This window comes from Mus pahari, chromosome 2, assembly GCF_900095145.1.
Source record: "Mus pahari chromosome 2, PAHARI_EIJ_v1.1, whole genome shotgun sequence".
NCBI lineage: Eukaryota > Metazoa > Chordata > Mammalia > Rodentia > Muridae > Mus > Mus pahari.
The window spans coordinates 82,240,822-82,267,873 of record NC_034591.1 but is presented as its reverse complement, the minus strand read 5'-3'; the positions used below and the strand labels follow the sequence as shown (position 1 = coordinate 82,267,873).

General features: G+C 37.2%; 1 protein-coding gene across 2 annotated transcripts in view; it reads right to left on the bottom strand.

Annotated features, from left to right (window-relative positions):
* The window catches only part of Grid2 (glutamate ionotropic receptor delta type subunit 2), a 1,393,897-nt gene that overhangs the window by 577,056 nt on the left and 789,789 nt on the right, over positions 1-27,052 (bottom strand). For both annotated transcript variants that reach the window (XM_029535429.1, XM_021188898.2), the window contains exons 5-6: positions 8,476-8,529; positions 728-901 (exon numbers count right to left, since the gene is read on the bottom strand). In XM_029535429.1, coding sequence (XP_029391289.1) covers positions 728-901; positions 8,476-8,529 — 228 coding nt within the window. The remainder of the gene's footprint in view (positions 1-727; positions 902-8,475; positions 8,530-27,052) is intronic.

Here is a 27,052-nt window from a genome sequence, read left to right as displayed (position 1 = left end):
AGAGGAGAGGAGAAGAGAAGAGAAGAGAAGAGAAGAGAAGAGAAGAGAAGAGAAGAGAAGAGAAGAGAAGAGAAGAGAAGAGAAGAGAAGAGAAGAGAAATAGTCTCCAAGAGCTGTCTAAAAGACAGGTTTCTGAGTAAACTTTGTAAACTTGGTACTCTCCAGTCTCCTATTCAGAAATTTGTGTTTAATTTGAAATACTTTCTGTAATGCTAGGGTGCCATTGTCCCTTGTGTGAGTTGGGCATGGGCAAAGAGTACAATGGCACATTCTGAATGTTAAATATGCCTTCATTTCTTTTTTTCTTTTCTAAGAAAGAGTTAAAGTTCTTAAATCTAGAAATCCTTTTAAAAGGGAATAAATATCTCTGGCTTTTATGTCACAGAACTCAAGCAATTCTGTTCACTTAATACTTTGAAGTGCAGCCTTGTGTCAATCACAGCCACACTCCAGGAAATGTCCTGTATCTGCTTGTTTGCTTAGAAGGAAAGAAGATTCACTTATTGTATTTTTATTAAGAAAGTAGGCATTTTTTTCCTACAATAGGATCAAAGGGATCAAAGACAAAGGCTCTTTGCACTCCCTGCCAAAGGCACTTAGACATCAGGGGATGGGATGTGACCCAGAACAATAATGTATGCCACCTCATTCTAGTGTCACTCAGAGATTTCATCCCAGACCCCCAAAGATGCTCCATGGAAGATATACCCCATCCTTTAAGACCCACCTCCATATTCTGTGCAAAGGGATCCTTCGGATCACACAGTGTTGAAGAAATTCGATGGTTGCCACGGAAACAGCGCTGACTTATATTCTGGGGGACTGGAAATGTCTGCCGAATAATTGTTAACCTTCCAATGGACCTTCTGACAAGTTCCTGAACATCCACATCATTTATTTCCTAAAAGATAAGAAGAGGAAGAATTAGCAGTTCTTAAATACAGTAGCAGAAATACAAAAGAATTGCTGACCAGTTATTTGGAGGTACAAAGGAACCTAACACATCCTAACACATCCACTTCATTTAGTTAGTATTCATTGAAACTTATGTGTATTCATCAAAATGGTGAATTCAGTCATACTTACTTTCTGTTGCTTTATATTATGTAACCTAATGGCTCAACATTTCTACATAGAACATGTGGCTTGAAGATGCTTTATTAAAAGCAATTTAATAACCAATCATGCTGAAAATATAAGACAAAAATAGTGAAAGTTCACAAAATAAAAATTAATTACAATTTATGATTCATTAATAGCTTTCAATATATTTTGTGTACCAAGGAAGGGAGATGTGATGTAAGATGAATCCTTGTTGTCCTTAGCAATGAAAATTAAGGGTTTTAAACAAAGTAAATAAAAGAAAGCAAAGGAGACAGTTGGTATTCTGTCTGGACTCCACCCCTACAGTTACCTGGCAACAGCCAGGTATGCTTCTCTCTACAATTACCTGGCAACAGCCAGGTAGACCTGGCCCACTATAAAAGGGGCTATTTGCCCCACCTCTCTCTCTTACTCTTGCCCCTTGCCCTCTTGCTCCCCCTCTCTCCCCATTCCTTCTCCCCACCCCCTGGCTCTTTCCATGGTGTCATGGCTGGCCTCCATTTCTCTACTCTCTCTGCCTTTCTCTGCCTCTACTACCCTCTTAACTCCCCCCTCCCACCCTGAATAAACGCTATTCTATACTCTACCGTCATGTGGCTGGTCCCTCAGGGGGAAGGGATGCCAAGGCATGGGCCTGTCAAGGCACCCCTTTTCCCCATACCTCACCACAACCCCATAGAACATATCTTAATATTTATTTCTTTTTATAATCAAAACAGAGACACTATCTTAAAATGTTTTCCTACTGATGCCCACATATGTTTCTTATTGGAAGGAGTTGGTTCTCATTAAGTACTGACGAAAGAGTGAACTTTCCCTGTGGTCATGACTTAAATGTAAGGAGCTCTGTTGATTAGCATGAACCATGTCAATGAAATCTAGCACTATGTAAATGACACTGATTCTGTGTATGCATGCTTGCCAAATTCTAAGAAATTCATTCACTACTCCCTTCACCTATTCTGAAATTAGGTTCAAAGTTTAGGCTCAATAACAGACATAGAAATAATACAAAAATGACAGTGTCTCATGGATACATATCTGCTTTACTTAAGATTAGAACAAAAGTGACAAACAGAAGGTTTAGTTTCGCAGCACTCTTTCCTATAGCAGCCTGTGCTCCATCGTGTCCATTTGAAACCTTTTAAGTCAATAAAGCTTTTGGCGATGAACAGATTATTGCAAATTGATTTTTATGCAATGACTATAAGTGATTCGTGATGGGACGTTATGGGCTGCTGTGTGCACTCTTATGTTTCTATCCAAGGAGCCAACCCTGTATGATAAAGAGAAGCAGAACTCCAAGAAAGCGTTTTCTTCTTTTTTTTCAACAATGTTCATTACAAATTATCATTCTTTGTGGCATATAGCCAGAAAACTCACCCCTTCTTTATGTTCTTTATGAAGTATAGGTTCCTCTAAAAATAAAATAACACCTGCCATCAGCTGTATCCACAGTAACATCAGGAAGTTCTGGGCGATTAATCCTTAATGCACCATAAACAATGGCTTTCAGCAGCTTAAATGTCTTTTCCCCTTAGTCTGTGTCATTTCACTGGTCACCTAAACTTTGTCTGGCAAAAGGCTAGTACTTTGAATTTTCCATTACCTGCTTATAAAGCAGAATTAAACAGTGTCCAGTCAGTTCTATTTTAATACCCGATATTCATCTGAAATCTTTTAAAGTGAATTAATATCAACTTTGCTACTCAATATCTTTCAGTGTTTTAAAATACTTCATTTTACAGCCAGGAAGTTTCACTCAGAAGGTAGTAAATGACACACTGATTTCTCTTTACATTATTATGGGATTCTTCTTTCCTAACCAGATAACTATTTACCCAAATTTAGCAAACACGACCATCTTCATCTGATCCTCACATAGTGATGAACTACAAGCCAGCATATTAAAATCAAAATCTGTAGATAAAAAAATGCCTACTTTGTATCAGGCAAAATGTTAGCTCATTTACCTGGTTTTCCCTTTTGTTTTAAAAAAAAATGACATTGAGTCACTGTTTATTAACAGTTTATAAATAAAAAATCATGGAGACTCAAAGCTTGTCATTTGGATTTTTTTTTTATTCATGGATGATTTTATGACATGAAAAAATAAAGAAAAAATTGTGTGGGAATTATATAAGAAGACACATCGCCCTAATAGAACTATGTTGATTCATATTTAAGAATGGTGGCAATAAAGAGAGTAACCCACATTATGTCAGTGTTTAGGTCTTCTGTCCTGAGACCTGCCCTAAGACAAACTCTGTATCCAGGTCTGTATCCAAACGCTGAAAGGGCTGCTTGCAACCCCAAAGTTCCGTGAGATGAGGTTCTCTGTTACATATCTTCAAATAGATCTGAAGGAATGCCAATTTGAATAGAACATATTTTGTCTGTCATTATGTGAGAAAGGAAAACAACAGTAATTTTATGAGGGAAAAGAATCTGTCATTCTGAGGGAAATGAACAGCCTGTCTCAAAAATTTTATTTGCAGTTTTAGTTTTGACTCTTGGTCTTCAAACCTATTCAAAGTGGTATGGCAGCCTGATTGGGACGGGTTTCATATTGACAAGAATAGATTTTGTTCTCCAAAACGTATGTTCCCAAGTGTGCATACACTTGTCATATGCACACACAAAGTCATATACATATTTCGTGACAGCTGATCAGTTAATCTAAAAAAGAAATACTTTCAAAATAGGAAAAAAAAATCCTAAGTAAATGGTTGTATTATAGCAAACCTTTGTGTAATCAGGGTCTATGTTACTATTTTTAAAAGTAATGTTTAAATTTTATGATTTTGAAAGCAGTTCCAAAAAGAGCTAGTTCATAAAAAATGAATGCTACTCGAGACCCCAGCACTACCAAACATACTAATTGATTTATATAAAAGGATACTGAAATATCTGGGTTTTTAAAGACTGTGAAGAATCAGAATTCTAACATTGTCTTTGAAGTCTTCATTTGTATCTATTTATGAACATAGAATTAATACTACAATAAAAACAGGTTTGTCCATCATAGCTGACTTTTTAATTTTACTTCTTTGGGAGGAAAGCACAACACTATTTCCCCCAAAATTAATTACTAATAAGCATAAATTAGTTGAAGTTGAATTAATATATCCAAGTAAACCTTAAATTTACATTAATTGTTTAATGTAGACTGGACTCTGAACTTTATAAGGGCCAATGAGGGAAAGCACAAGAAATTATCTGCTAAGAAAACAGAAACACACACTGTCCCCCCAAAATCCTTTAGAATTCAGTCATTCTTGAAATTCTGAAGTAGGTCAACTTCAGGTTGAAATAAGGAGAGAGTGGGAGGACAAAAAGACTTTCAAGATCTGTTAAATCAGTTGAGAGCCTGAAGTGTGTTCTTTCAGAAAAAGTTTGTTGTCCATTTTTCTCATAGGTTCCTGCTTTCTCTTTCTTTCATCTCTTCGCATCTAATGAAGTTCCTGAATCGCAGGGAGTAAGTAGTAAGCATTGGGCAACTGAAATGTTACTGCATGAACCAGTCATAGGGTTTTGCTAGCTATCCTTTCAAAGAATCAGTAGCTGAAAATTTAGTATTAGATGCTAATAATGCATTGAAAATGATAAATTATCCTTTCCTGGCAGATTTCAGTAATGAGATGTTGTAGTCTGCTATGCTGCAGTTTTAAAAGATGATTTTGTGATATGTTTGTGTTCTTCATACTGTGGCACAGTTGACCCTGTGGCATTTCAAGAAAATACAACACTCACATCAAGTAATTTTGCAAACACTATATTGGAATCTGAAAAAAAAAAATCAGAAGGAACAGGAACAGAATGGTAATTTTCTTCTTGATTGATTATTAACATAGAGGTCAACTAATCAGTAAACTAAAAAAAGTATCCAATATATCCATTAAATGTCTAAGATTTGAAATTTCAAAATGAGACTCTAAGTCCCCAAACTAAAGGCTTTTTCCATAACCGCACTCCTCATTGACTCGCAGAGAACGATGACTTTAAACTCATGTTAAGCCATTGGAATGACAGGAGGCATTGAAGATCAGAGCTAGCATCACCAGAGCTAGCATTGTCAGGAGTTAGTAGCATTGCTACTGAGCCAGATGAGCTTCCTAGCTAAGCTCAGTCTTTTGTAAAACAAATAAAGCACCAAGCCATTTGCTTTAGGACCCTAAAGGGATGCTACTACTGATACAGAAGTCTGTTAGGAGACAGACCCACTGAGCTCGGGGATACTAGAAACACCATCACCAAGGCCTAACTTGATTGATTGCTCTCTGTGAGCTGTACAGCCTCTCATTAGTACAGTGTACTTGTTGCAAATTAAAACGAAATATACTGTTTTCAAGTTTCTACAACTTGTGCCTTAATGCATAATGTCAACTTTGATTTATAATCCCTCTCTATAAAACTATTGGTGCAGTAAGATTAAATAAATTTTTGCAATCCGTTTTAAAATTAGCTACTAAACTATAGTTATGCAAAGTGAAGTAGACAAAATCACTTTATGTTCAGTTAAATAGGCATTTGACATGTCTGTGAGGATTTTGTTGTTACTCTGGGAGATACACAGCTTTTTAACAAATTTGAAAATCCACATTTTTCCCCATTTATTGAAATAGGAATAAATCGTCATTCCTCTATTAATTTTTTTATAATAAGCATGGAAATGGAAAAACACAAAAAAAACAAACAAACATGGGCGAGAAGGATGTGGTTCAAATTTCTTGAGGTAGACTTCAAGAGAATGAGGTTGCTAAGTGGAATGGGGATAGAAAGAGAGGGCTGACCTTGGATAGACTGGCTGATAATACTTTTCCTTGCAAATGTGCTCATTCTTTGTGCTTCTGTTTGGTTCAGATAAAAGCAGTAGCTGATGTAAATGGTGTGGGATGTGGACATTTTATTTTGTTCTAAACAGCATTGAATGCTAGAGAGAAATAGCACTTCCGTCAAGGACTGATAAAGTACGGCCAGCGGTAAAGCAGACTAAAGGTTTCAAGCCAGTGATGATGAAACTATCCTTGAAAGCATTCATAGCAAAGTCTCCAGGTTGAGAAAAGAATTGAGCTTTTCTCTCACCTTCTGGAGTGCTAACATTGAATGCGTGGTGGACAAGTTAAATTGCTTTGGTTATTGGATAGTTTCTTTTGCAACATTGTAGCTAGAATATCATCAAGGAAATACATGCTGGTCTACTCTACTACTTCTGTATAATATAGCTTATAATATGAAGACTATGAAGGAGCACTTTTCCCTGAAGTTTTAGTTGACCTTGAATGGTGGGGAAACACCTGTCCATCCTGTTTTTGTTGCTTTACTCGCATTTGCTTTCAAGAATTCAAGTATCACCGTAGGAGCCACATAGAAGATGGGAAAAGAAACAATGCAGGGGTTCCTTCTGCAGAGATCATATTCATTTGTTTGATCACCCACTAAGGAGGCAAGAAGCCCCCTTTTTCTTTCTAGTCTGCTTTTTGGAGGCTCCCTGTCTGACCTGAAGCAGGAGACCTTTTAAGAGAAGTCTGTGTGTGAGCAGACAACAGGGATTTCTCATTTACAAACAAAAATAAATCTACAAAATAGTTAAACTAAAGACAATGGAGATTTCAAAAAATATAATTTAAAACAAAGCCAAAAGCAACTGAAGCTTTTTATTGGTAAGACTGCTGTTAAAATCCCATTATTTACCCTTGCTAACATTTTAAATACTTGGTAGATTATCTAATATCTTCAAACTTTAGTTTTCTTTTAGAAAAAACAAAAATTCCTCTCTGAACATTTCTGAAAGTTCACTAAATTCTTTTCAGTGTTGCTTTCTTTCTAGTCTGATGCATAATCACTTCGATAAAAATGAGTAGGCACAATCAGAAGGTCATTGTAAAAGATCAGTGCACCCCCACTTCCTGCAGGAATCTCATGGAAATGCATAAGGAATATAGTGACAAACCATAAAGCCTAAAGCTTGGCACTTCCAGAGGACGGAGAGATGGTGTCAGTATCTTCACTCTGAGCTAAAAAGATGGAAGCCTATATAGGAGAAACATTTGTATTTTACTTTTCCATTTGGAGTGGAACAGCATTTTTCTTCTACAGATCTTCAGACACACACATAACCCTGCCACTTTCATGTCAATCACATGACAGGAGAGTGATAGCGAGAGTAAAACGAAAAGATGGATACTGTGGCAGTAGCTTTTGAGTCATTACCCAGGCTTTGTCAGGATAGAACTTTATTGATTCTTTTAATAAACCCCAGGGCAGAAGATATATATATTATACAGGAAAGTTGTTAGGCCCAAAAGGTAGTTCTGGACCATAGGAGGATTTTTGGTGGTTAGGTAAGTGTGTGTCCCTAAGGAACTTGCCAATCCAGTTTTCCTCTACCAAATGGAGCCATGGCTATCTGTAGTGAACACTAGCATACTGAAGTGGATGCTGGCCTCCAGGCTCCCTCAGCATCGAAAGTCTGCCTGTCTCTGTGTCTTTCTCTGTCTCTGTCTCTCTCTGCCTCTCTTTATGTTCCCCCTTTCACTCTTTTCCTCTCCTTCTTCTCTCTTCCTCTCTTGTCTTTCCTGGCCAGATCTTGTCTTCTGGCTATGTTCAGTACATATTCTTTCTCTGCTCTGGACCCTTATAAATGCCTCTGGGTATTCACCCTATAATTCCAAGAACATTGTTGGTACATAAGTGATTCACAATCTATTTATAACTTCTAGGCAGAGTTGGAAAACATCTCATTCTGGGGTCATATCGTGCTGCAATGTGTTGTCACCCATTTGTTCTCATCTAGTCTGTTGCTGTCTTTGCTAATCTTGACTGGCAAGTACCAAGGAAATAATATTCTTAGATTGCAACATACTCTGGATACTTTGTATTACCTTTGCAAAATGTTAGGCAAAGAATCTAAAGGAATTTCACAATCTTTGGATTTTTAAAACAGTTGTATTTCTTTGTGGGTGAAAAAAAACAAAACCTTGTTCTTTGTTGATTCATGTTCATATGCTGAACCATTAAATCCTTAAGTAGGCAGACAGATGTGAAAATTTTTATAAAAAGACATGAAAATACAAATGGAACACAGACTCTCCCCTAGGAGATTCACATTGGTCACAAAGAAGAACTGAACTTTTCATATAGATGATGTCTCTTAAGTAGGCAGTGTGTGCAACTAGGAAAGCTAAAAGATGGACTCTCAGTGGGAAGGCTTTCTCCACTTACTTAATTCAGATAAAAACTTGTTTCTATTTTTATTAGAGAGCAGTGAGCTCTTTGCTTCCTGTTCTGCTCCCTCTTAGAGGTGAGGCCCTTTGGAAGTTCTGTGTGTGAAAAAGTGGCTGTTGATAGCAGAGGTGTTGTGGGTTTTACCTCATTTATGATGATCCAGTGACAGTCAAAAGCAACCAGATTAGTCTCCACCACCTAGAAGAGAAAGCAAGCAAGTCATCAGCATTTATCACGAAGATGGAGTCACTCTAAAAGGATCCACTCCATTAGTGGACAAAACACTGCTAGAAAAGTCTTGGATCAGTTACAGATGGAACACTATCAGCCAAGCAGTGTAGATACAGCAGGGTTTGCTGACAGGCACTGGAGACATGCTAAATAAGCTTGAAAACAGAATTGATCAAGGATAGAGAAATGTAAATTTAAAAAGGAAAAACTTTTAAACAATAAGTTTTTAGACTTAACATATTTTAAATCTCATATTCCTAGTTCTAATACATTTCAGTGCTATTATATATGTAATAAATATCTAGGTAGTACCACAATCTCATTCAGTCACAACTTAAATGTTTTTTTTTATCATCCCAGAGTGTATATTAGTGTTTTGACTGAACTCTATTGTGAAAAATGGCTTTGTTGCATGCATTTGAAGTAGATTCAGTTCTAAAGTTAAACTGTAAAATAAAAAAGCAATTTGTATTGCATTCACAGTATGTTATATATAAAACATACAACTTAATAAACAATATGTTAACTAACAATTTTTTTGAGCATATGATATAGACCTGGCCTTGAGCTCACACAGATTTTTGCCTTTGTTCCTCAAGTGATGTAATTAAGGGTGTGGACCATCATTCCTGGTCTTGACTGACCGACTTTGAATATTTGGCATAGGTCAAAAATAAGCTTATCTGAGTACATATGTGTATGTATCTCTCTGTTTCTCTGTGTGTGTGTGCATGTGTGTTTATGTGTCTTTATGTGTGTATGTAATTATGTGTGTGTGTGTGTGTCTACATATATAGGCGCTGCTTTTGTAACAGGGTCTCCACTGTGCACACTCTTGTTGTATCTTTTCTAAGACATCTTCTTGCAGTTCATGTGAATAGCATAAAACTAGTGAGGCTGCTGTGTAATAAATTATTACTGTAAGTTTAGTGATAGTATTTATAGACTAGACTTTGTCTCAAGTGTAGATGTTTTCCATGAACTACCGAGGATGTTGCAAAGTGTGAAGGAAACTTGGGAGTTGTTCTTTGTCATGTGGAGAAACATTGCTTCAAAGGTGTATTGAAGAAGAAGAAGAAATCAAATTTTATTCACATTTGTTACATGGTCAGATACTTTTTCAATTCAAATATATAATTATTTTCACTTATTTTTAATATTGATATATCATACTATTTCAATATATTCTAATTCAATATGCCATCTGAATCCTATGAACTTGCTGAATAATACAAATTATGAATGTTGAAGAAAATGAAGGCTTCTTTCTTACTTTCAGGTTCATCATTATTCTTTTTAGGGTATATACATAATCACTTACAGGTGAAATTTTTTAAAAATTAAAGATTTATTTATTTTATGTATGTGAGTATACTGTTGCTCTCTTCAGACTCCCTAGAAGAGGGCATCAGATCCCACTACAGATGGGATCGTAAGCTACCATGTGTTTGCCAGAATTGAACTCAGAACCTCCAGAAGAGCAGTCAGTGCTCTTAAAGGCTGAGCAATTTCTCCAGCTCCTAGGTAAAAATTTTTATGGATGTTTCATATGTAACAATGTCCAGTTTTAATTATAGAAAATTACTTTTAATTTTATAACAGTAATAGCGATGTTTTTTTAATTTTTAAATTTCCTCATTAATATTTATAGAGGCCTATCAATAATTTAGTAACAATGAAAAGCATTAGAAAATAAGTTGAAATTCCATCAGAATTTAGAAAGAGATAAACTCAACATTCGGGTGTTAGAAAAATTTATCACAGTATAAAATGGCAAAATGCATATATATATGCATATATATATATATATATATATATATATATATATATATATATGAAAATTTTAAACTGAAATATGGGTTAGAAAGATCTTAAGGCCAAGCCATAGGCAGCACAGGCAGAAAGCACTTCTCAATAACATCAGTGGCAAAATAGAAAAAATAATTTATGTAAAATTGCCCTTTTTAATGATAATCTGTGCCATGTGGACAGGCCAAGAAAATCCAAAGGGGCGAACTCGTCATTGCATAAAGATATTGTTAAAAAGTTATTTTATTGCAGGACTAAGGGACTACTAAATGATAGCATAAATAGTCTGTGAGGAAAGTGAAAATAATATTTTACACCATGGTTTGAAATAAACAAAACACAAAACAGTATGGAGCTTCCACAAAGAAGAAGAGCAACCATAGCATCCCAGCCCATGATGTAAATGTCTCATCCCAGACCAAGCATTTCATTTCTCTCAAACCATGATTCAAGAATCTCATTCTAGACCATGATATAGTCCAAGTTCCTCACAAACAGTAGAGAAGGGGTATTACAATACAAAATAATTTTAGCAGTATAAATTTGAAACAAGGAAAAGCTTACTAGAATTCACTGCAGATAAATAATCAGTCCATTTTCACATTAGTTGAGACCTCTTTGCTATAGGCGGGAAACTATGAGACCCTCTGCTTGAGTATGTTTGATTATTCCATCCATATGCCTTATGTGCTGTAGAAGACAATGTCCTTTAACCTCCCTTTCCAGCTTTTAAGTTGGCAGGTCCTCTAGTGCTTCTCTGTGATGATGGTTTAAAATCATTAGTTCCATATCTTTTCTTCAAAGCCACATCTCCGATTCCAGCCCAGATAATGTGAGCACAACTGATGCAGGACACTTCCAAACCTGAGTGCCTGTGCCAGCATACTAATGCCTGTGTGTTTCTGATCACTTGCTTGTGCTTGCTCGCTGTACCTTGCAGCACGTGGACACTGTGTCATGCCTAGGAATACTTTGAAAGTCACACTGTCTCCAGCACAGAAAATAACTTTTCTCCACATTTCCTGCTGTCACACCGAAATAATAAGAGACATTACATTTTGGGTCTAGTTTTTATAGTAATTCAGCATCTCATGTCTAAAGTAAAACATTGATACTAATACCTGCTCTGTACCTTTTTACAACCTTAAATTTTAATTAACAGTAATTACTAACATAACTGGAGCTTCTGTGACTTGATAAAGGCTTGATCCGAAAATTACATGGACATTTTAGTGGATATTAAATATTTGAGACTTCCTTCTACAAGAGCATTTTTCTTTGTAGAAAGAAATCAATTGCTATTAGAATGATACTCAGTAATAAAAAGACAGAGATGCTCTGTCCCTTTAATCATAGAATAAAGAATATTTATACATACAAATTTATTTTCAAAAAACCTATAATACATACGAAAGGTTATCTGGAGAAAGCTCCACTAAAAGAGGAATAGAATTCCTTTAGGTCAAGGTTAATTTGTTCATGAATTAATAATAAGATCACATGGATTCTTGGATTTTTTTTTTTTTAACTGAATGTTACTGATTAGAAACAGAAAGATAGATATGAAAGTGGCATCAAAAACAATGGAGCTCAACAGTCTGTACCCTAGGAACTTGAATGATGAAGACCTGAATTATAGTAGAAGGTACAGGAGGCCTATCAGAGAGGCTGAAACCCCTCAGTGAATTAAAGGAGAAGTGGGGGTAACAGTGCTGTCCTTCTCACAGATTAGCAGCCCTGGATGACAGTGCTCATTCTTAAGAAAGATACAGTTAAAAACAAGCAACTATGGAGCTAACTGTCACAAAGGAACAACAAATGACAGCTGGATATCCATATTGGTTTACCTGATAATTTAAATACTTTTAGTAATATTATTCCATTTCTAAGTAATACTGCTTAAGTTTCAGTAATGCTGCCTCAAACTAGTAGCATTGCTGAGTTAAAGGACCAAATTCTGGATTTAAGACATTACTATTTTAATTATTTTGGGGCATCCTAGAACTTCTAAGTTCTTTGTATTTATTTCTAGAGTTATGATACAATTTATTTAAGAAAGAATTTTTTCTCCAATGATATATTCTCATTGTCAACTTGACTGGATTTAGAATTACCATGGAAACACATTTCACGTATATCTAAGAGGTTGTTTCCCAAAAGGCTAAACTTAGCTGAAAAGACCTACCATGAATACACACAGCACCATCCCATAGGCTGGGGACACAGAATTTTATGCCTCCACTAAGGGATCCCATGCTTTAAAAATAAATATTAAGCTATACTGATCTAAGTACATAATGGGAGTCTAGAGAGACAGGACAGAAATTAAGAGTATGTGCTGCCAGTGAGCGTTCACACTGCAGCTCACAACTGCCTTTTTGTCCCAGTCCAAGGGGATCTGATGCCCCTTCTGGCTTCTGTAGGCACAAGGCTTCAGCAACAACCCCCCCCCCACCGCCCCCCACACACTTTGCATTTCTGGCTTCTCTGTCAAAGTGGACTGTGTTGCTTCTTAAACACTGTATCAAAATAAAGCCCTCCTCCCTTAGGCAGATTAGTCAAATTTTTGTTCTTTTGTTTTGACACAGCAACTAAACAACTATACGTTTTTTTTTTCCCATTTTTCTTACTTAAATAGCACAGTTCACATTTTACTGGAACTGGATTGAAATTCCCCTTCCAACATACACCTTTTTTTAAAAAAAAAAAAAATAATAGGACTTCTCTCATATCCGAGCACATTACTGTTGGCAATTCTCAGGGCTCGTTGTATGGATTATTAGTAACTTCAAGTTGTGATGTTTAAATAAAACATCAAAAATCTGAGGTCATAATAAAATAGGGAGTCATAATTCAATGCTAGCATTTATTACCATGATGACTCAGAAAAGGTGCCTAAAAGACTACATCCCTCCTGGGCCACCCAGAGCCAACAGCAAGCTATATGGAAAAGGCAAATCTGAGAAAGCTATCCAGCAGGAACAGCAGCTGAACTCAGTAGAGTAACAGGGGATGAGGAAAGAGGGGTTTTTCTTGGTAATCTGTTTTGAATATCCTCACCACATAAGTCTTTTTCAGCATTAGACATGGGTATTTAGGAGTGTGTAAAGAGCATGTCCCATATGCGGCGCGGTGCTGTGGAGACCGGTCCACTTCTACGTTTAGCAATGTAATTATAACAAAGGAGACCTTCCACAAGGCTGAGCTTACTTTAAGTGAATTCCGCTAAAAAGAAGGTGACAGAGGAATCAAAGCCCTGTCATGGAGACGAGCCATGAGTAAGGACAGACCATCTGTCACTGGCAGGACCTTAGGACTTCTGAGTGTTTAGTAAGGCCCAACAATTTATCATTATGTCTTCCACTGTTCGTTCTCAAATCTTTAGCTGTGCTAAGACAATCTGTAGTAAAGAAATCAAGCACACTGCCAGAGTGTGTATCTCACTGGGATTAAATGCAGAACAGAGTCTACAAGTAGAAAGGACAATTTAATTGACTAAACAATAACAGAAACATTCTGTTATTTCACTCAAGCTTGTGGCTCAACTAAATTACACATGCCTCCTTTGCAGTATACACTGAATATTTATACAAAGGTTTGTGATACACTGTAGCAGCCAGAACAGCAGATGTTTACTTCTTTATTCCTGCCTATGCCAGACACAAGGTAGAAGCCATTGAGGGGAAGACCTATGTAAAATATCCCAAGACTTATTTCAGAAGAAGTAGCTGGAGAAATGTGGAAGAACAACTCCCTTCCTGCTCCTAATCAGTAATAATATAACTCGTTCAGTACTGCTTAGAGCTTACTTCTGTGTGACAGTTCAATGCTTTGCAACCAGAAACATTGAAAAACAGTGCCATAAATAAAGCTTGACACATGGTATTCTGCATTGCTCCTCAAAGTGCTGAACATCAACTCAGAAGTGTAATGAACAGGAAAGCCACTAAGATGTAACACAAGTTTAGATCATAGACTGAAGCTCCATATTCACAAACAGTAACTTTAAAATCAGAATCAATGCATTCATTTTGTTTTCTTCATGTATCCTCCCACAAACTACCAAGCTGGCAAGCTTCAGATTCTATTTGTCGATATGGATAAAGTTGTCCCCACATTATACAATCATCAGGAGGATAAGAGATGGTGGACCATGCTAAGATTACAATGACCATCAGCTACTGTGTCTTAACAGATGTGTTAATGGCCTCCAGTACAAGATGTTTGGAATGACATAATTCCAAATGAATTTCATAAAGAAACTTTTTCCCTACTGTAGATCTTATGTAATTAAAATGTTTCAAGAACTGCAAACTAGAAACAATGTCAATGTACCCATACATTTCCATAATGTCTAAAATTCATTGAAATGCTTTGCAATCTGAACAAAGAGTTCCACAGTAGCCCTAAAGACTGCACAGCCAAGCTGACCTGTTTTCACAAAGCAAGAACAACTGGTGAACTGCTATGTTCATGTAAGTCACAAGTCAGACATAATGGTTTATACCAGATGGTGACACAACTTTCCTTCCTTTTGTTTTGTTTGTTTGTTTGAGAAAAAGACAAAAACTAAACTGTAGACGCCCAAACTTCCTGTTTGCAATGTCCTGCAAGTAGGTTTATAGAAGCCTGCACCCAGTTGGTTCTGACTGAGAAATATAGTTGCCAATGGCCAATGGCTGGGCAGGAAGAAAGAGGAGGGAGTTTTAAAATTCCCAGGCCAAAAAAAAAAGTAGGGGAAGAGAAGAGGATTTCGCCATGAGAGGGGCATAGGAGAGACTATACAAAGAAGGACCAGGAGAGTGAGACGGCCTAAATGTAGGTACAAAGGGAAATCAGTCCCATAGGAGGGCGGCCCAGAAGGAAACAGAGCAGCAAAGATAAAATATATATTTACAAGGTGTTAAACCAGAAATACAGGAGGGGAGTGTGTGCTAGCTGTGCTGAGATTTGGAAGTTCTCAGCTGTTGAGCAAGTTAAGGCTTATTAAACATAAAGGGTGTGTGTGTGTGTGTGTGTGTGTGTGTGTGTGTGTGTGTGTATTTTCATTCGTGAATCCAGAGCTGTTGGGTGGGTGCGGAAACGCACACGCACCCATCTGTGCAGCTTTTAAAGATTTGTCACCACACCAAACCAAATCACTGTACTGTATTCCCTTCAATAAAGAGGGTAAGACGTACAAGGTTGATATAAGCGACTTTTATTTTTTGTTTGGAGCTCATTTCAGCTGCTCTAATGGTCCCCATGTAGGTTAATAGGACCACAGCTCAGTGCACCTGAGGTCAGAGACCACACGGCGGCGCTGCTCTTCCTAAAACTCAGCAAATACATTCACACTGGGTACTTATGAATGCCATTTCTTTAAGTGGCTTCTTTTGTTTTCATGGCCTTCTTCCTAGCACAGAAGCAAGGTATAAGGAGGCAGTGAAGTGCTCAGGCACATGGGATCTAAGTCCCAAGTTGACAGAGCAGATGGCACCTGAAACCCTCACTTTCTATTGGGCATCAGGGGGCTGTTCCACAGCCCATTGTCTTGTCAGTGGTTCCCTGTGCTCAGTGTGGAGCCCAGCTCTCTTCTGTTATCTTCAGGGAGCTACTCTCTGCCACCCCACTTTCTGCCTTTTGCTTTGGAAGCTGTGCTCTGACCTTCCAGCTGGAAGATCACGAATACTTCCATCCAAATCCTCGTGTCATGGCTGCCAAAGTTATTTCATAAATGGATTTGCTAGATTTATTGTTTCTTCTGTGCACTTGGGTCTTTCCACACCCCCTAGGAGATGGAATCGTGCCACAGTAGTGAACTGGCCAACGCTGTGATACCAACTGTTTCTCAATGTGTAAAGATGTGTGCCAATCCAAGGAAATCCACTCTGCCTTCATCACATGCCTTAGATCATCTTCCTGTGTGCTGTATGGTTCAACAAAGACTGAATAGTGATTAAAAGTAAACTCAAAATGTCAGTACTTGATAAGAATATAAAGGTCTGATGATTATTGTTAAGTCAATGGGTTACTGTTTTATTGTTTCTACTTCTCTTTTAAATACATTTCAGGTTTGTCTTCTTGGCCGTGAATTCACTACATAGCTGAGTTTGGCTTTGACCTGACCTTTTTCCCAGATCACAAGTGTTGGGATACAGATGGCTGCCATTATATTTGCCTCTATTTTAAATTCTTTTGGAGTTTATGTTGACACTGTAGGATTCTTGTATCTTTGTTGTGTCAATCAGAAGCCTATTGTGCCAAGATTGTGTGATTGTGTGTGTGTGTGTGTGTGTGTGTGTGTGTGTTTGAAGATCAGAATCGGTTTTGAATTCTTATTCAAACACTATATATATATATATATATATATATATATATATATATATATATATGGTTTGTTGTTGTTTTGTTTTGTTTGTTTTGTTTGAGACAGGGTTTCTCTGTGTAGCCCTGGCTGTCCTAGAACTCACTCTGTAGACCAGGCTGACCTCCAAGTCACAAATCTGCCTCCCTCTGCCTCCCAAGTGCTGGGATTGAAGACATGTACCGCCACGCCCAGCTTTCCTTTTATGCTAGAAGCAGGGTTTCTAGCTGCACGTGATCCTATCTGAGTCAGCCAGGCTCCTAGTCAAGTAAGCTCCAGGGATCCTCCTGTCCCAATGTCCTGAATTCTGGGGTTATAAGTATAAAATGCCACATCTGGTATTTTACCTAGGTGCAGACCACACAAAGTCAGGGCCTGACGTTTGTACATGAAACACCTTACAGAGGCTCCCCAGATCCTAACACTGTTTCTAAGATTCTCACGATTCCTTTCACCACATTCTAGTGAACAACTAGGAAATACCATTAGAGTGTTTATTTATTTTTAATAGTCAAATGATCATTGGTAGGATACATTAGTTCCTAAGTGTGACTGACAGCATAAATGAGCAAGCCTTTAGTGGAAGTTTGATCAAGATTTAAAATGACAGTTTAGGGGCATATTGACACTTAATTGGTAAGATTTATAAAGTGTGTGTGTGTGTGTGTGTGTGTGTGTGTGTGTGTGTGTGTGTGTTTCATCCGTAGCTTGAAGCAAAGAAAAAAGAAAGACGGGAGGAAAGGGGGAAATGGAAGAATAGAAAGGGAGAGAGAATGTAAGAGAGTTTCTCAGTGTCCAATTACAGCCAGAGCCACACATGGCCCTTCATGCAGTGAGCTTTCACATCCTTTGGTCACTCTGTGAATTTCTGCTCTATTCTACATGAACAACCATTTTTCAGATGGTAACTATCTTTCTTCCCTATGTCTATTATGCAGTGCAAATTTTTTTCTACCTGTGTTTGGCTGATTTCTGACCCCATCATCCCCAAGGGAATTGTGCTCATGCAAGCCATTGAGAGGACAGGTTGCCTTTTGTGTGCTATTCCACTCCCTTTGGTAAACTCCGTAAGAAAAATGTCATCTTCATGACTGGTCTGTCCTAAAAAATAATCAGTAATTGTATCCACAATAGCAGGATTCCCATAAATATGGTGCTAAGGTCAACACAGAAATTACTAAGTATAATTTAGAAAATAATTTTTGTAGTGCATCAGTAATCAAATAATGTAATTTAATATTTACTGAGTACTTAGTGTGTATCAAGCACTAGATAATCATGTATATGGATGCTCTGAGTATTATATGACATGCACACACTCTGTGTGTGTGTGTGTGTGTGTGTGTCTGCAAACTTTATCTCCCTAAGAAAATTATATAAGTATGAAGATTAACATTATTTATGCATATATAAAGATCTTGCTAAATTCCAAGTATCTTAATTATTTAAGTTACACAATGTACAACATATACACATATATAATTAATATATTATACATTTTATAAATAAATTACATATAAATGTATACAAAAATAAATGTATACATATGTTTATAAAGGGTTGGAGATGGCTCAATGGTAAAGAGCATTTGCTACTCTAGCCAGTGCCCCAGACATGGTTCCCAGAAACAAAATAGCAGCTCACAACTATCTTTACCCCCAGTTCTTAGGTATCTGAAGTCCTCTTATGGTTGCTCTGGGCTCTACACTCACATTGTACAAATACAGACATGCAAGAAAACCCTCATAAAATTAAAAAAATAAATAAATAAAAAGAAGAAAAGTAAAAGAAACTGAGAGAACAAAACTTTGAGTGACTCACTGAAGTCATAAGATTAGGCATAAGTAGAAGGCAGCAATTTTCACAACTTTTATATGAAAATGTTCTCCTAGCTCTGTTTCTCATAGTTGCAGAAACTATTATGCAGGTTTTCAAATGAAAGCTGTAGTTAAACTGAAGGCTGCAGAACAATCTGCGGGCTCACCACTGTTCTCATTTATATCATTCCATGAACCATATGGATAATTGTCCATCTCAGAGAGATAAGCAATAAACCATTAAATATTCTGAGCAGTTCAAACAGTGAGTCTACTGCTTCAGCACATGCCCATTGGTGCTGACCTGGTGTAAGAAAATCTGTTCTTGGTGATTCTTAATCCTCACCTCCTTTTTAGTATTGGACATTCTGCTGCAATGATCAACAATCTAAAAGCTTAATACACATATCTGTTTAGTTTAACTACATATGCAGGCTTTTGTAAACTACGCCTACTTATACGTATTTCTCTACCTGATCCATATTGAAAGGTAGCTATTCATTACATTAATTTAATCACAGCAGAACCTTGCAACATCACCATATGAGGAAGTGTATAACACTGGTAGAGAAGAACTCTGACAATGATTCCCAGCAATTATGCCAAAAACCAAAATGCAAATTAAACACCAACTGTCTGCATTTGGGCAGTTAATGGGTTTAGTGCTTTTCATACACTAGTGAAAGCGTTTGTATGTAGCTTGACTCTATCTTGCAACATTCATAACTCATCATTGGTGAAGTTGATTGCTTCACAATGTTATTGCACGTGATAAGGCATATGTCACTCATCATTTCTGCTGTCTTTTAGCTCACTATTTATTATATTGAAACTGTGCTTTCTAGAAGTTTCAAGAGTATTAGTGATTCTGGAATCAAAAGATGTCAACGTAATTCTCACTGGTTTCTAACTGTCCAAAGAGACAAAATGTAAATACAAAATGTGAATTTCCACCTCCATCACCTAAACTACTTATGGTGTCTGTAATCCTCAAAAGTTTAGGCTTAATTGAAGCTTGACCATTAAAGCCTTTAATTAAGTAATCAAAACTCCTACTTTCCCTCATTTTTAAACCTCTGGAGCCATTCTTTCGACATTAAAATAGTCTTATAGTCGACAGTAAAAAACAGTTGTTATGGAGTGGGCCTTGGCAGCAATGGACAATATCCAGAGTTCTAAGTGACTGGATTTCTCCTCTATGCCATTTCAGGATATAAGCTACCTTTTCTTACCACTAGCAAATCACCTTATGGTGTTAGAAATGTGTTTAGTAACAGAGTGCCACTTGGAACCAAACCACTAACTGCTCTCTGCCCAAACAAAATGCTACTACATGCAGAAAAGAATTACAGAACTTGACTCAGCAACCGATGCAATGATCACACTAGGCACACACACCAGGTCAACTGAAATGCACTAGTGATCCTATGCTACTGGTAAGTTTATGTCTGCTTGTTCTTAGACATTTTACATAACATCTTCTGTCTGTACATGTTTATAAATGCATTCTCTCTGTATAATAGTCAGTGTTGCCTTAACTGCCACTAATGTATCTTAAAGTTCACTACTCACTCCTTTAAAAAAAAATAGAATGCATGCACACTGAATTGGTTTTGTTTTGTTTTGTTTTGCTTAATTGTTTTTGTTGTCATGGCAAATAAATGACTTCTAACATCTACTAGATCCTTAATTATTACTTAGACCCTTAATTATTACTACAAGTTCTTTTTCAAGAATTTTAGTTTTATTCTTGTCCTATTCTCCCAGTCAGTGACATTCTAATATTCCAATCTCAACCAGTTAAATTATCCTGTTTTCCTAATAGGGTCACAAGGAACTTTGCTCATTATAAAACAACAAAACTGGACAAAGCTCGCAAGGTACAGATTATCACAGTCTTTAGATTTCTGCCTGTCCCAAATCAGAGGTGAACAAATCACTCCTCATTCAGAGCAGAAGAGCTGCGATGTGCTGGGTTAGCAGTACACACGAACTGCTGACGTCAACTCAAACCCATGCTAGAAACAGAGCAGCACTGGGCTTGCTGAGCTCAGAGCACAAACAAGGGGGAAACAGATGAATGCCTTCATCTCCATCCTTACATAGGGTGACTCTAAAACCTCCAAAGCCTGAGAATCTCTGGACACTCATTCCTCCCATGGCAATGTATTTAAATTTTCGTTCAGGAAACCCTAGAAACCACTCAAGGGTAAATTTAGCTTCAAAGAATGGAGACATGCAGAAGCAAAACAGCTATTCTGGTTTGTGGCTTTCGATGTCATAAGCTTTCTATTACCCAGAGAGACCATGATAGTGCCCCCCCCACACACACACAACTGAAAAGAATCATGTAAACTATGTAGAGGTGGCAGGAACACATACAGGTATTAAAATGAAGTCTAGCATCCCCGTCTCAATGTCCACTCAACAAGCAGCAGCTCCCTCCTCTCCCTACAAATTCACCGACCCCACTCCCCAGCCGATCCGATATACGTTACACGGTACAGCTTTTCTCCTCTTCAGCTTTTAGCTTTCTTTTGGCTGACTTGCTTTCAAACTTTTTCTTTTGTCAAAAGTTGACCACAGTATTGGCTTCTATGCATTGGACCACAAGTCCTTTCTGGGTGCCAATTCTGAAGCTTTTTTTTTTTTTTTTTTTTTTAAGCATCTTCCTCAGGTGGAGCCCTATTTACCTACATTCAGATCCCATTCCTGGTAAGACAATCTTGTTCTATTTTCTTTATTGTTCCTCCTTGTACTTTCTGGAAATGTCTCCTTAATGAGCTATCTCTATGAAAATACTTGTCTCAGGATCTGTTCCAGTAATTTAAACCGAGTCAGCCTTCCCTCACAAAACACACAATTCATTCCACAGAAAGAAAGTGGTTCCTAACATGAAATGAGAATCTTAAGAACAAAATTCTTGAGACATTAAAGTGATTCACAACCTGTTCTAAAATAGCACTTTCTATTATAAACCATTAGTACACTAGAAAAATTCCAGTAAAACTATGTACAGTGTATTGAGAATTCTTTATACTATAATGTCGCATTTTAATATATATGAGAATCACCTAAGGAACTTTGTAAATCATTGTGTTGAGCCCACTGCTGAGTGAAAAGGTCTATCATGAGGGCTCAGAAGGACCCGAGTGGTGCCAAGCTGAGGACTCTGCATGATGCCTGTACCCATCTCTTTATAAAGAGCTTAGTCAGGGACAGACAACAATAACCTGGCATGGACGTGCTTCTACTTAACAAATTCAAGAAAAAAAATTAGACATTTTAGAATCCCTGAAATTTATCATAATCGGTGTTTCTGGTGAGCTTGTGATGAAAAACATGGATGTGATCCCTGTCCTAAGAGAATACCACTGGGTGCTGATCAGGAATCATGAATCATGAAAATACAGTGATGTTTGCCAACATGTTCAAGAGAGTACATTAGAAGTAGCTAAGGACAAGTACCCTCCCAATGATGGAAGACCCAAAATCCTTGATTAGAAAGAATATTTCATAATTAGGCCTAAATCTTAAAAGAATTTACTTGAAGACAACTTCTTGAAGGGCATATTGTTATTAACACTTCAATAACTGCATTGCAAATCATAGCCTTGTAGCAATTAATTTCATTACACCTATCTTCCATGTGGGATGATGTGTTACTATTAACTAGAATTGGATTTTCTTACTTGTAAACATAAACTATTATATTTTATTGTCAAGTTTTGGGTTACTTCTTTCATCACAAGAGATGACATTTATCTTGATTACAAGTTATCAATTACGCTTGGAAATACATCATTACTTATTAGATGCCATTTCAAGTTAAACAGTAGAAATCATTTTTGCTAAGCTGTTTAATATATGATATATAACAGCTCGTTCCAACTAATTGCTATGAGATAAAGTGAAAAAGACAGAAATATCCAGATGATTGCCACATGCACTCTGTCTTTTTGTCAGCTTTCACCTTGAGAAATTATGTTATCAAGAAACATTCTGATTTAAGTGTGTTCCCCTTACTAGGGCTGAGCCACAGTGCTGAGTGGTAATGTCAGGTTCATATGCCATAAAGTCACCTGGAAACATGTCAGTACTTTGCTGGGACATTTTACAAAGCACAGACATTTTCAATCTCTCATATATTTCATAGCTTACACAAACATTTGTTTTATTTCAGAGCAAAATTTGATAATCAATAAAATTTGCATTTTCCTTAGGTCAGAATATAAAAGTCCGAGAAAGCCATAGGCCTGATTGGGAATGATGCTGTACTTCCTTCAGACTCTGAAACATGAGCTGACAGCTACAGTGCTGTGTAGCACCAGTGCTCCTCCATAAAACAGTTTGAAAACATCCTAAAGAGATGGATTGACAAGCTTAAATGCCTTTCCCCCAGGATAACTTCATGGCAGAAATGCTAGAATATTGTCTTCATGTGTCCCAGGACAGTAATTACATTTGTGAGAACAAGGACATATTGAAGTACACCCCATTCTTTGGTCTGGGAATCAATTGTTAAGGGGATCTTATATTGTGTTATCTGTTTGATCTTGTTTGTTATAACATTAGAGTATTGATTAGAGAGTTTTAAGATGTCTGCTACCTTCTACAGACTGAGTCTTCATTGGCTAAGGAAGCAGAATAGGCTGTACGTGAGTTTCTTATATGCTTGCTTTTACAAACACATGTAAATCACTGGCAACACAATTTCCATGGTGGTGAACTCAAAAAAGGTTTAACATAAGCAGAAAGTTAACTTCCCCTTTTTTGGTGTGGAGGACCAAACCCAGAGCCTCACTCATATAAGGGCAGTGCTCTAATTCCTCTGTGAGATGTGCAGATCTATTGCTTTTATTATTTTCAATTACAAAGTGATACAAATAAAACAGACAGGGTGATTTGCATCTTTATAATACGTGCTCTGAAAAATCTGTGGAAGTGCTTATCATTCAGTGTCTTGATTAAATATTTTAGAGTATAATGCATTTACTGTAGAAGCATGTAATTTTTCCCAAAATAAACTTGGCTAGAAGTAAGGCCTTACCTTTCAGCCTTTTTTAGGTGATTTATGAAATTGTTTTAAATCAATTGTTTCGTAGTTATTTGCCTTACTTTATTAAAGAGTTAAGAAGTGAAATTATGTTTCTTTTTTATCTCTTTTCTAGACAGATTACCATTTCCTTCTTCCAAAACCATAGTTATTTTTATTACACACTACTCCTAACAGCAAACTAAACTTAATTCACTCACCACTAATTCTTAAGCATGAAGTATATAGATGTGAGAGACACATTAGGGCCAAGGGAAGGCACAGACTAGACATCAGGAATGATGTCACTCTGGTATAGTAAAGAAGATTTATGGTTGCAATGTTCCAGGAAAAGGTAAAAAGAGAAATCTTTCCTGACATTTTTTATTAAATAAAATATACTTTACATGAACTTTGAATCAATGAAATTCAGAGACTAAGACTGTTAGACAGGAAACATTGTCTGATGGAGAGAAATGGTCCACTACCACTGACTGGTCTTACCAAAACTCATTAGCAATGGAACAGAGTTAGCCACATACACATGTGATAAGGGTAACTAATTCTGTTGCTGTTATTTGTAAGATGTCCTCCCTTAGTCTTCTCTCCCTTTTCCTCCACACTCCTCACTTCTTTCTCCCTTTACTCCTCTATCCTTCTTTCCTAGGGCCTTGAGTATTCTAGGTATGTCTTCTACCATGTGTGTATTCACCTAGCCCTTTAATACTTTTTCCACATAAGGTTTGTAAAACACTCTTAGTGATGGAAAATTAAATATTTATTTTATTCTGTGTATAATTTATGATAATTATAAACTGTAGTGTTGAAGGATCTTTGATCATACTGTGAACCCTGATTTGTGTCGTTTATTAAAAAAAAAATAAAACCTGCTTCTAGTGGTAGTGTGGCTCAGCCCTTAGCACACAGCTGTAATGACTCTAGATGGAGTATAGACATGTCTTAGTATATACATTTGATATGAAACAATGTATAGTTAGTTTATAGAAAGAAAAACCACATTTGAAAGTGATGTCTAATTTAGTGTCAGACAAAAATGACAAATCAGAGAAAGATTTGACAGAATTGGATCTGCCCAACTCTCACAAGAACAGAGAGGAAAAAAGGAGGCTATTTAGGAGTGAGCAGAGCAGAGAAAGAAAGGAGAGGTGGCAGGTTGACCAGGATACTTCTACAGAGACAGGTTGCAGAGAGAGAGAACAAGTTAGACAAAAGTGAAAACAGAAGGAAGCAGAGACTAAGAAGAAGCTGATTGAACTACAGGGGTGAACTTATTCAGCAGTTAGTCTGAGAGGCTGAAAACATTCTGGGCATAGATAAAATTGTCATGAGAAGCTTCCAGCTCTAGGAGTATGTTAGTATCCTGAATTAGAAAGCCTCAGAGATGACAATTGTGTCAGGAAAATAAAAGTTACATTTATACGATATTTTATAAATTATCATTTTTAAATTTTAACATGAATTCAGTTATGTTCTAGACCATAACATTTTTTAATTAAGGAAACTGTACATATAGTGGCCATACATACACTTGAGTAGTATACCAGCAAGAGAAAAAGAGTTTGCTATTTTTAAATACGATTGTTGGGGGAAGCTGTGAGGTAAGATTCAAATGGGAAGGAGCAGATAAGCAGCATTTTGTATCAAGTAATAGTTAATGTGGTGCCAGTCTGGACATGGCTATGGAAGGGATGTTGGGAGCAGAGCCAGCAGGGCATGGGATGTCTCTAGTGCTTACTGCTGCTATAGGCTTAAAGCTTGTTTGTATAATAACCTATATATTTTACTTTATGTTCTTTCTCCTTTGGGGAATGTTCTCCCTGCCAAGGTTAGTGATTCTATGATAATCATAAACAGCACAATTACATGAAGTAAGAATCTGTCTGGTGTTCCTCAGCAAAATGGAAGTGTTGTGACCTTCAGAACAGTCCATAACAGTGTGGGAAAGAACTCTGAAAACATGAGTCCAAGAATATATAAATTGATTCTCCTGCCACCTCTTCCCCCACTTTCATCAGACCTGTGGATTCTGAACCATAAAAGTAAGCTTCCCTTCTCCAACCCATATTCTCTGGTCACTGAGCACTCTGGACCAAGCCAAGATACTTTGAACAGTCTGCTACCTCAGAGGGACCTCCATTCTCCCACTACCTCACCCCCCATCTTCATCTGACCTGACAGTCCTGAATCATACAGATAAAATTCCCCTCCCCCACTCATATTCCATGATCTCTGAGTCCTCTGGGCCAAGCCAAGGTTCACTGAGCAGCCTGATATCTCCATTCTCCCACCACCTCTCCTCCATCTTCATCATACCTGCTACTTTTGAACCATACAGGTCAGCTTCCCTTCCCTCACCCGTATTTCCTGCTAGATGAGTCCTTTGGACCAAGGCGAATTGTCATTAGCCACCCGCTAGCACAGGAGACCTCCATTCTCTCACTAACTCTCTGCCTACCTTCATCAGACCTGTGGATCCTGAACCATAGAGACCTACAGCCCACGGATACCCATCCGTGGCTTGCCACACCAGGATCATAGAGGTTAACTGCCCTCCCAATACCTAGTACAACAAGAACATTCAGTGACCAAAACTATCCAGATGTTTAAAGGCCCTTGAAAGAACACCATCCACAAAACCCAGATCAATATGACACATGGATGCCCTAATATAACCAAAACATAATAAAATGACCTTAAATCTAATCTTATAGAGATGATAGAGGCCCTTAAAGAGAAGATGAAATGAATCCCTTAAAGAAATACAATCAAACAGGACTTGGAACCTCTAAAACACCACAAATGCCTAACTAATTATTCTCAGCAAAACTCCCAATCACCTTCAATGGAGAAAATAAGATATTTCAAGACAAATCCAAATTCAAATGCTATCTAGCCACAGTCAGTTCTATTGAAATTATTAGAAGGAAAACTCCAACTAAAGGAGGATTCCTACATCCAAATAAACACAAGAAATAAGTAATTCCATACCAGCAAAAAAGGCACACATACACACACATGCACACACACACAAACACACACACGCACACACCACCAACATCAGAATAACAAGAAATAACAATCACTGGTAATTAATATTTCTCAACGTCAATGGACCCAGATCCCTAATAAAAAAAGACACAGGCTAGCAGAATGGATGGAAAAACAGGATCTATCATTCTGTTGCATTCAAGAAACATACCTCAGTAATAAAGATAGACATTAACTCAGAATAAAGGGCTGCAAAGCTTTTTTTCCAAGCAAATGAATGCAAGAAGCAATCAGTAATAGATATTCTAGTATCTAGTAAGATAGATTTTATTTTTTTTTGTCTTTTTACTAATTATTTTATTTATTTACATTTCTTTTTTTTTATTATTATTATTTTCTTTATTTACATTTCAAATGCTATCCCGAAAGATTCCCATACCCCTCCCCCCACCTCTGTTCCCCTACCCACCCACT